This window comes from Corticium candelabrum, chromosome 1 (genome assembly GCF_963422355.1).
Source record: "Corticium candelabrum chromosome 1, ooCorCand1.1, whole genome shotgun sequence".
In the NCBI taxonomy this organism is placed as follows: domain Eukaryota; kingdom Metazoa; phylum Porifera; class Homoscleromorpha; order Homosclerophorida; family Plakinidae; genus Corticium; species Corticium candelabrum.
In genome coordinates this window covers 1,247,991-1,258,753 of record NC_085085.1, presented here as the reverse complement: position 1 = coordinate 1,258,753, position 10,763 = coordinate 1,247,991, and the positions used below count along the sequence as shown (strand labels likewise).

The following is a 10,763-nucleotide window of genomic DNA, read 5'->3' as shown; positions in this document are numbered from 1 at the left end:
AACGTTGAGCATAACATTTTGCAGAAGTGTCAATTGCTGCTCATCGGGTTGTCAGCTGGACATTGATGCACTGCCAGACATCATTGGTACTACACTGTCTTACAGAAAACTATTCCCATATAATGAAGACCCATTCCAGTCCTTATCTGAGAAAGAGATTCAGGTATCTATCAAACAGCTTAGAGTTGGTAAGGCCGCAGGAGCTGACGGCATATCTGCTGAATTGTTGAAATTGGGAGGAGGTGAATCCATCCGCTGGCTCACCTCACTGTTCAACTCTATCTGGAGCAGTGAGAGTGTCGCCTCGGATTGGCTAAACCACCTCATTGTCTCTCTTCACAAGAAGGGAAGATGCTCTGAGGGTAACAGCTATAAAGGCATTGCCCTCTTACGCATTCCCAGCAAGGTCTGGTCTTCACTCGCACTATATAGAACAGGATCAAACCCAGATCTGAGGCTCTCCTGCATAAAAACCAGTGTAGTTTCCCCAAGGGTAGAGGGTGCACTGACCAACTCATTTCTCTTAGGGCGTTGATAGAAAAAGCTAGGGAGTATTATCGTCCTTGCACATCTGTTTTGTTGACCTTGACACACACCTAAATGTCAGGAGCTGCCAATTACTGGTCAAGCCCTCAATCAACAGCTGGGCTCCTGTGCACTACTCAAGAAAAGTCTGCATCTGCGCTAGCAATCTCCTGGAGCCAAGTCAAGTACTCATAAGAGCACTGGCTTGTAAAGCCAACTGTGGTGTGAGCACCTGAAGTTTCACCTGGACCCCAGTGGCTGATGTCACGTCACAGCCAATGGCTGCTTAGGTCCCAAGTAAAAGACCAGGTACTCATTTATACTCCTGAGTCGAGAAAGGCAATTGTGTGTGAGTTTCTTGTCCAAGGAAATTATGCCATATCTCGCCATCACTGTGACTTGAACTTGCAACCCGAATGGTCTCGGATGTACTCACTCAATTGGATTACTCTCTAACTGGCTAAACTATAGCACCACAGACACAGACACTGACACGCACACACAGACACAGACACAGACACACACAGACACACACAGACACACACACACAGACACACAGACACACACACACACACACACACACACACACACACACACACACACACACACATGAAGTCTTACCGAATCTTGTCAAAAGACATCAACCTGTAATGTTGAATAAACCATACCAAAGCCCGGCAATTAAATCGATTATTTGCCTGTAGGCCCATAGATGGTGCCATATCAAGTTGCTGCTTTATTTCATCAAGCAATTTCTGACTCCAAGGCAAACAGCTCGCATCAATTTTCTGTACAATAACAAGCATTGCAACAAAGTAGTGTAAACGTGCAGCTGGTATTAATCATGTTTACCGTTATTAGTGACTCCCAAGTAACAACCGGCTTCACTTGTTGCTGCTGCTGAATGACCATTGCCATTTCAGCTACAAATTAATCACTGTTTACTACATTTCCTAAAGCTTCATAAAATAGATTTGGCACATTAGCAAATGTTTCTTATTTTCAAAAACAACAATCCTTTTCAAAAATGTAATATTTCCAATGTGTAACTTTGCTCCTCTTTACAACCAGTTTAGTCATGCATTTAATATTGGTAACTACATACCGGCATGTAGGTACTATTTGCATTTGGCCCCTGAACGAAAGCAATTTGGTTGCCGAGACATCTTGCTACTTTTTGCAGCAAACATGTTTCAATACTTAATTAATCTGACACTGTGTTATGGACACGAGTTTTATTCACTACTTAATCAGTATAAAGAACTTCACTTAGTTGACAACCTGCAGAGCAGTCAATGCAATTATATTATACATCTCATGTTCTTAACATGACACATGTCACAGAATTTCATCATTGTCCCACCCCTTGTCAAACAGGCGACATAAGCCTTTCCCAGTTTCTTGTCATAGCTTGATAGCTGCAGATGGATTAAACTTGGCTAAGTCTTGTCCCTTGGATGAAATGAGAATGAGTCAGATAACCGGCTTGTAGTCAGACAGCTTCGAGTTGCTCACTTAATACGCTTCTGGGCACTAAATTGTAGTTGCTGACTTAATAATACACTTCTGGGCACTAAATGCCCGTTCCGTTTCCGCCTAGGCTCCAAGGTCTCCTCTTCGTGATATTCGACGACAGCTGGTACACTTGGCTTAGGTAACTTCTCTCACACGTGCTGTACAGCAAGAAAACTCTCATATGCCACAACATGCTAGCAGCCACAACAAGTCAAAAGAAGAGTTCTAACACATTTCATGTAACCATGCACTTACTTCAATAATTAGTAATCAAACTGCTATGACCATGCAGTATCAGACTACTAAGCTAATGCCGCATAAATTGATAAATTGTTGCAGCTCATCCGTTGTAGCTGCCAGCACACAGTTGCCCAAGTGAGTTTCAATCTTGTAAAGCACATGCATGTGAGAAGAGGACTGGAAATCCCATACTTCACCGATGGTGTTCGCTAACCATAGAGTGGGAAATTATCAAGCGAGTATGGTAATAATAATAAAAAGTAATAATGTGTAATAGACATTTTCCTTTAATTAGAACAAAAAACATCCAACTTTCTAATACAACTTGTTACATTGTAAAATGTGATATTAGTAAGTCGTTACGGTCAACATGCTATTATCATCAATAATACAAATAAAAGTACACAGAGACCTGCAATGAGAGAGATTCCAAAACTCTCAATGCGATTGCCTGCTGAGGTCTTCTTGTCTACACGATAACTTTCACAAACATCCAGTAAGAACTGATGCAACACAGAAGCAGATAGTTGGCCTTTATGAAATGGCAGTAACGAATCTTTCCTATACATCAACAACATGCAGCTATTTCTTAACATGCACACCAAGACAATGCTTTGTATGTACTTGACAAATGGAAGAAATACGGTTTCCAGTGACTGAGATTCAAGACGTCGCAGTCGTTCTTCACAAGACTCTTTATAAGTCATAAAATCTTTGGATTTAGAAACTGTAAGTTGATTGTGTTGAATACAACTAAATCACCAATCAAGTAAAACTACAGTAATACACTGACAACAGCTGACTTGTCTTACCGTTGAATTCACCACACCATAATACAGTGGAATGGAAAGTCTTGGAGGTAGTTCTTCTCCATACATTTGGTCAGCTGACTACAAATCTCCTCAAACTGTTTCTTCAACTTAACTTTACTGACCTTCTTCTGTTTACTATAATACTGTTCATGCTCATCCAGCAATTGAAAAGTTTTGCTAAATTTCTCAAAATCTGTGCACATCACTACAGGCTTAGAGCTACTATCAAACAGCAGCTTATGCATTCTTTTCCTAAAATAAAAATGCTTTCCAGTATGGCCTGGTGTTTCTTGTGCTGTGCCAACACAAGAAGCCGCATAGCCAGCAGCTTTCCAAACATCTGGTGGTTGATATTCGGAAAGGGTAGAGTGCGCTGAGCTCTCCTGTAAAATAGAGACATGTAGTGTGTTTGAGAACTCGCGCATTTCGCTCAGCAAACCCTCTCCCAGTTTTCGAGCAATCAGCACCACAGGTATTCTAACATCACCAGCATTCAGCTGCAGTCCTTCGATGTCTGGCACATCATCAGATGTATGAGCAAGCACGACTCCTCTAGCGTTACCGCTCTGAAACCGTATCAACAAGTCAGGGACATCATCACCAGGTTTGAGCAAATGCAAAGCAATATGCGGAAATGCAGCCCTATCATCTGCTGACAAAAGCTTTTCTGGTTTGTCAAGCGGAATCGGCTGGTTTCTAAAGTTAGTCCATTGACATGGAAGTGTAAACTTCTGGTCGCGTTCAGAAGCTTCACGGATTGTCAATATAACGCCTGCGCAAATGAATACAACGCTGTAATTCACCGATCAAGTTTTGCGAAACCGGAAAACAGTACATGTGTAGATACGCACCTGGTTCTACGACTGTAGCGTCAGCCGTAGATTCAAAATCTTCCGTCATAACGTTTAAATCGAACTAGAGATCGACCTGTGCTCCATCAGAAGCAGCATCGACACAAATACCCAATCCAAGCAATAGGAGGGTCACGTGTGGTTTAAGTAGAATTTGCATGAGCGGCCTCCCTGTCCTAGGTTGCTGCACTCATGATAAATTCATACAAATATTATTATATAAATATTCTCTCTCTCTTCATGATCAGATCCTTCAATTTCTTTCCGTACTTTTCTTTCTGAAAGCGAAGAAATACGTACAGAATGAATTTTAATTAAACAATGATTTGACTCAATTTCTCTAGACAATCTTGTTGGACTTGTTAATTAAACTCAATGTACAAAACCTGACCTACCTACCAACAATCATGATAACTTCGACAACTAACAGACCTTTCACGTACTAATTGTCTACTTCACAACCAGCTCCTCCAATTTTTCATTATTTCTTCCTGTTCACGTTTACGATTTAACTTTTGAAGCAACAAAATGTTTTGACTCAAAGAATTTTGTTGGACTTGCATGTTAACAGTTATCACTAAAGCTGTTTGATTTCTTATATTGACCATAGCCATCAGACTCGATCCATGGAACACATCACCAGCAACGTGATACTATAACTAAAAATGTAGATGTAGATATAATAAAACAAAATGGCACAGTAGGTAGTAGGTAGTATGCTAGATAACAAACAAGAAAATCAGAAATCTGGCAAGCACATTTGTGTTTATTTAATTAGCAACCACATACACAAAGCAAGAGAAAGCAAGATGAAGTAATGTGACATCCAACTAAGCCAGCCTGCACGAAGTCCTAGAACCTGCTGACGATTTACTTCTCCAAACATCACTGAAGATCTGACAAATAATTGCACAGCAATTGTCAGTCAGCAGGTAGTTGGCGTCTGTCTAGAAAACAAACATGGCAATCAGTAAGCTTGCTAGACCTAAAATCAGCTGCAGATTGTGTCGCCTGCAACAGTAACCCAATGATCAATATAATTTTTTCTCATTAGCCAGACAAATGTCAGATCAAATTCAAATTTGACCGGCCATTGATAAACTTGATCGGCCATTCTGATTCAGTAACTATTTATAGAAAAAGAACTGCACAGATTTGTACAAATGTCCACTTCTAAAGTACAGTTTTTGTTTAATTGTTGTTAATATTAATGCAGTAAGGATCTCACAACTGCTTGTATTGACCAGTAGCTCAAAATCATGAGCCAAAAGAAGAAGGTATCTATCTACCATATTTAAGCCAGTAAATTAACTTTCAATTAGCAATTTTAAAATCTGTATTACTAACTAAGGCCGTGTTTCCACTAGCTGCACCTTAAACTAGTTTAGCTTAAATGAGTTTAAAACTAAACCAGTTCAAGAAAGCGACTGTATCCACTAGGAACTTGCACATCCGGGATGTGCTAAACAAACCGACTAGGAACGCCTTATTTTGAAGTATTGGGCTGGTCTGTCACTGAGTCAGGGCAACTGTTGGTTGTTACTGATTCAGCATCTGCCAGTAGGAATTTGCATGATGATGACTAAGGACACAGTCTTCTCTCTCTCCATAGCTGCTGATTTCTTTCCCCTAGCTAACGACCCTTACATCTTCTAGGGCAATCGTATCCCAACAAAACAGTCAATATCATCAAAACAGCGTTGTCAGAAGCCATCTAAACAAGCACTACTGTCACGTGACAGTTAAACCTAAACCACTTTGCTAAACCTACTTCAAAGTAGGTTTAAGAAAGCGGTTTAGGCTTAACATATAACTGGTTTAGTGCAGGTGGAAACAGGTCAATTCTTAAACCAGTTTAGCTTAAACCACTTGGTAAACCGGTATAGGCACTAGTGGAAACGCGCCCTAAGCAATTGACAAAGATTGCTCATTAGTGTGAGAGTTTAGTCTCACTTAGATAACATACTATAGTATGATAGGTAATAAGCAAGTGATAGAATATACATGAATATACCAAGAGCCATTGTCTCCATTACTTCTTAGGCCCTACTTGAAAAAGCAATGCTAAAACAAGTATAGCCAAGCATGGCAAGGTAACAGTTTAAACCAAATGAAACCCAACATTGATTGCAAGTAGAAGTAAAACAACATCACAATGCGGAAGCAGTTGCCATCCCCTGCAACCTGGAATGATTGGTGAGTTAATGGAGCATCAGCTAGATACAACCGAGCAGCGACGAGATCTAATTGCAGACGCATTACTCAAGCCAGTTCAGTCAAACGCCGGAAGTGCTTGTAGCTGCGGTGTGTCTTCAATCAATGTCAATCATGAAATCTACTCTACAGGGCGTGTAACCAAACGACGTGTGAAATACATATCTGTGAACCTTGTATCTACAAATCTAAAGTAAAAATCTGCTGCCTTGAGAATATTTTAGCAATGGAAGGTCGTATGTCTTGTAGCTAAGAAGAAAGATCAAAACACTTACTTTGGTGTTCAAACAGAACGTAAATAGTAAACCATCAATCTTTTTTATACTTTCATAGGTAATTAGAAGGCGCTAGCTTTCACAAGTAGTAATTAGACACCCAACACCTAGTTTTCCAGAGTCGGATCCAGGCATAGACGGAGGGGCGCGAGGGGCGCGCGCTACCCCTTCAGGCAGACTAACGCCTACGTCTCTAGACGCAGTATCATACTATGTCTAGAGTAGGTTACTTAGCGCGAAAGGACAACGTAATTTAGTGTATGCGGTAAAGATAGGACGTTCACAAGTCTTTGCCTCTTGATATAGATCGGGTTAAGATACAGACATGGGCATAATTATGGAGCCACCCCCATATCAGCTGAGGCATGAAAATCAACAATTGCAGATTTATGAATATACCTGCTGACTTGCTAATTCTACATAAGTCATGCTATTTGGGTATTTATATTCTTCTGATTGGACGCTTTGACAACCCATAGCAACAAAGGATTAGAGAATGACCAGACTAACCACCACCATCATACATTACCATGTCCAAACCATTCATGTGGCAACATCACAAGAGCAGACTCACAATATGCAAGTAAATTGAAACGCATAGTCTCCTCTGACATAAACAAAGTCATTTTATTGTTTAGAATCTTTTTGAAAAACGATTTTCATTATTAACTTTTAAATTGGTTGCACTGACAGGAAGAAGCAGTCGTGTAGGTCACACATGATCACCTCCAATCTCAGACATGTGAATGGCACAATCAGAGCCATTACCTCACCATTATGACTTGTTTCAATTTACTAAAAAATGCAGCTGTTGCTGTAGATGCATGTACTTGCAGTGTCTGAGAAAGTCCGATAATTTTTAAATCTAAGTCACATGCTCATGGTGGCTCCATAATTATGCCCATGTCTGTAGGACGTTCACAAGTCTGCCTCTTGATATAGATCGGGTTTTGGATCGATTTGCCACAGCACATCCTAGGCGCATGCTACTCGTTAGTCCTCTGCAAGATCAGTTTGTGGACAATGGCTGTGATCTGTAGTCATTAACTAAGACTCGGAAGCATATCTAGAGAAGTCCAAAGACTACGTAGTTTCAATATTGTAAAGGCTTTTTGATTCTCTTTAGACTGACAATCTCTGCATAGGATGTTGATTTGTGCGTATTAATATGCCAAAGTCATCTTTCAAAATCAGAAGCGGTGTGATCTCGTTGTTCAATCTTGCATTCAGTGATTGTGACTATAATTACAGTACATACTGTACATGTACATACACATTACATGTGCGTGCGCTCGCGTGTGTCATTCATTCCTGCATAAGATGCCCCTTCTTAATTAAACAACTTTCTGACCACGCTCACAATTGATTTCACACCCACGCGCACCCCCTTCAGCCACATCCTAGATCCACCCGTTTTCTGTAGGTTTCATTCAATGCATGCACTCACTGCTGCAGCCGCTAAAATTTACTAATGAGGCTGGTGACAAGCATTGACTGAAGATCTATTTATTAGAAACACTTTCCCTGTTTTAGGATTGGGCACGTTAATTAGTAACCTACTACTTGCCTACTGTACACACTTATGCTAATTGTTTTGTGTTAATTGTTCAGATTAGATCCTAATCCACCTGTGGTTTCTATTTCTGAGTGCACACGGTATGATAACAGGCATATCTGGTGTCACTTCAACGTAAACAGATGTTCCTATACAAACAATGGCAACAACCATTGCATGTACAAGCATCTAGATGTCGCGTGTTCTCTCCTGTTTGGTCGGCAAAATGTCAGGCTGTGGTCTACTGATACTGGCCAATTGGCATTTTTTTGTCAGCCAATGGCTGATGGCCGGCTGTTATATTGATCACTGGTAACCATAATGAATTACAAACCTTTTTCAGTCCCAGGTTCCATGCTGAGTCATTGCACACACGTAGCAATAAAATCACATACCTTGCAAACTTCATATACAGTGCTGTATGTGATTTCTTAATTGCTACCAGTGACTTGTACACATGACTATAAGTTTCACATCTTTGACGTTTAAGTTCCTCCTGATTAGTGATCTCTGACCATCACTATCTCAGAAAAATTGACATTTATTCATCTTATGTGCACAAACATAAGAGCTAGACTATATACCTGACAAAGGTGACCAGTGACATCTTTCCTCAGACCTTAAGCTAATCAAATCAACAAATTGTCAGTACAGTGTTAGGTATGTACATGATACAGACTATTGTAGGATTAGTCACATAACTTAATTAAATCCGATGTAAATTACATTGTTAGTGCATGCAGTTGCTTGGCTTACCAAAAGCCACATCAACATTAGAAGAACACTTTCACTTATGCTTGTACTGCAGCTGTCATTAACTTAATTACACAGACTTTGAATAAAGTAGTGATCATAGCAATGACAAGTCACAGTTTATTTCCCAGCTTATCAGTAGCATCTGTTTGGCAGATAAAGTACATGTACAAACAAACACAAACCACTACACTGTACTTACAGGTTGATCTGACCGCTCTGTTGACTGATGAGGTATACAGGTACCCATGCAGCCTTTCTTTGACAACAAGCACACTGCTTTGACATGACTGCCAATTCAACAAGTTAGACTGCCCGTATCTCGATCAAGTAACCATTGCAACGTTCAGATGCACCCTGTAGTACATACCGTATTACGTGTACATCAACAATGTAAGTATACACATCAATGTAACTGTTATACTAAAGGTTTTCAATTGACACTGACAGACAGATATACTAGCTCAGTAGTAATGGCATTAAACATACCCAACGAGCCGACAAAAGACGAGCACAGCTGACCAAATGCAGTGGCAGTTTCCTATAGCAAGTGACAAGATCATCATTTGTACAACACTAAGACAGTTAATTAAGTCTGTGTGCACTGAAGCTTACCTAGTACAGAATAACCTCTAAATTGAATTTAAAATGTCTTAATTGTACCATTCATGATTGTTGTATCAAGCCTTTTACCTCTGATCCTAGTGATGCCTGCTGTCGTACAGTAGACACTAGAATATACACAGTACAGTAAGATCGAGCAACACTGTTGCTATCGACATCCAGCTGTCTTCGTTACTCATTTTATAAAGAATGAATACAAGTACAATGTGCTGTACGGATGAAAAGTCTGCACACTGACCATGCAATTCAAGAGTTTTGTTTTGTTCTAGAAATCAATAGAAGATACAGTTTCGCGAGACTGACCGCACCAAAGATAGAAAAAAGACGTTCAGTCCACGCACACTCATCTAGTAATGTCTGACTCACCTCTACTAGCCCGAACGTCCATCGCCTGTACAGACAGTGCGCGTCCAACCACGGGCATGCGCACTAGTGGGTCTAGGATCTCCTTGTATTGGTTGTCTTGTATTGGTCTAGAATCTCCTTGTATGTATTGGTTGTCTTATTGGACATATATAGTATAGAAATAGACCAGATTAATTAACTTAATTAGAAAGGCAACCTGTCAGCTCACGTGCCAAAATGCGCATGCGTCAATCAAGTATCCCGTTCAGGTCCGCACACGGCAGTCTCAGTTTCGTGTTACCGTTCGATCCGCTTTCCGATCCGACCCGCGATGTATTTATAGGCCGGTTGTCACTCTGTCCTCACAGTTCTCAGTAACACAGAGACATGCCAGCCAAAGTTGCGAGCAAGAAGGGCGAGAAGAAAGCCGGCAAGGCCAAGCCAGCAAGCGAGAAGAAGCGACATCGTAAACGCAAAGAGACGTTCAGCATCTACATCTACAAAGTGCTGAAACAAGTCCATCCTGACACGGGTATCAGCTCAAAGGCCATGAGCATCATGAACTCGTTCGTCAACGACATCTTCGAGCGCATTGCAGCTGAGGCAAGCCGTCTGGCTCACTACAACAAACGGTCGACCATCACGAGTCGCGAAATCCAGACAGCCGTCCGACTTCTGTTGCCCGGTGAACTGGCCAAGCACGCCGTATCCGAAGGGACGAAGGCGGTGACCAAGTACACCAGCAGCAAGCCCTAGACGGTGAGCGCTTGTCGCTCTTATAAAACCGGCTTTTTTAAAAGCCACAAACTGTGATCAGAGAAAGTCGAACTTGCAGACTGGCTACTTGTGTTTAGTTTAATGTGTACAGATGATAAATCGTAACAGCTGAAGTACACAGCAGCTTTATTATTAGATGTCACTGGTTACACCATTTTGTAATGTACTTCCCGCCTCTTTTGAGGTCACGTGATTTAATTGAATTGTATCATTGGCCAAGTTTTGGCGGGCGAAAATGTATCAGGTTGTGCATGACTGGCATTGTATCATAGAATGG

General features: G+C 40.9%; 1 protein-coding gene and 1 long non-coding RNA gene across 2 annotated transcripts; one reads left to right on the top strand and one right to left on the bottom strand.

The window, feature by feature from the left end:
- Positions 1-4,587: 4,587 nt before the first annotated feature.
- LOC134180969 (uncharacterized) lies at positions 4,588-9,718 on the bottom strand. Its single transcript, XR_009970048.1, has 6 exons — positions 9,356-9,718; positions 9,230-9,281; positions 8,943-9,097; positions 8,572-8,612; positions 8,322-8,507; positions 4,588-4,890 (listed from the first exon to the last, which is right to left on the bottom strand). It is a non-coding gene; the product is annotated as an uncharacterized LOC134180969 (long non-coding RNA).
- Positions 9,719-10,036: 318 nt separating this feature from the next.
- LOC134180957 (histone H2B, gonadal) lies at positions 10,037-10,705 on the top strand. The gene has a single exon (XM_062648143.1). The coding sequence runs from the start codon at positions 10,097-10,099 to the stop codon at positions 10,463-10,465; it is 369 nt and encodes a 122-aa protein (XP_062504127.1). The 5' UTR covers positions 10,037-10,096; the 3' UTR covers positions 10,466-10,705.
- Positions 10,706-10,763: the final 58 nt, after the last annotated feature.

Excerpts from the sequence above, each read along its gene's own strand:
- LOC134180957 (XM_062648143.1), top strand. The coding sequence starts at position 10,097 with ATGCCAGCCAAAGTTGCGAGCAAGAAGGGCGAGAAGAAAGCCGGCAAG.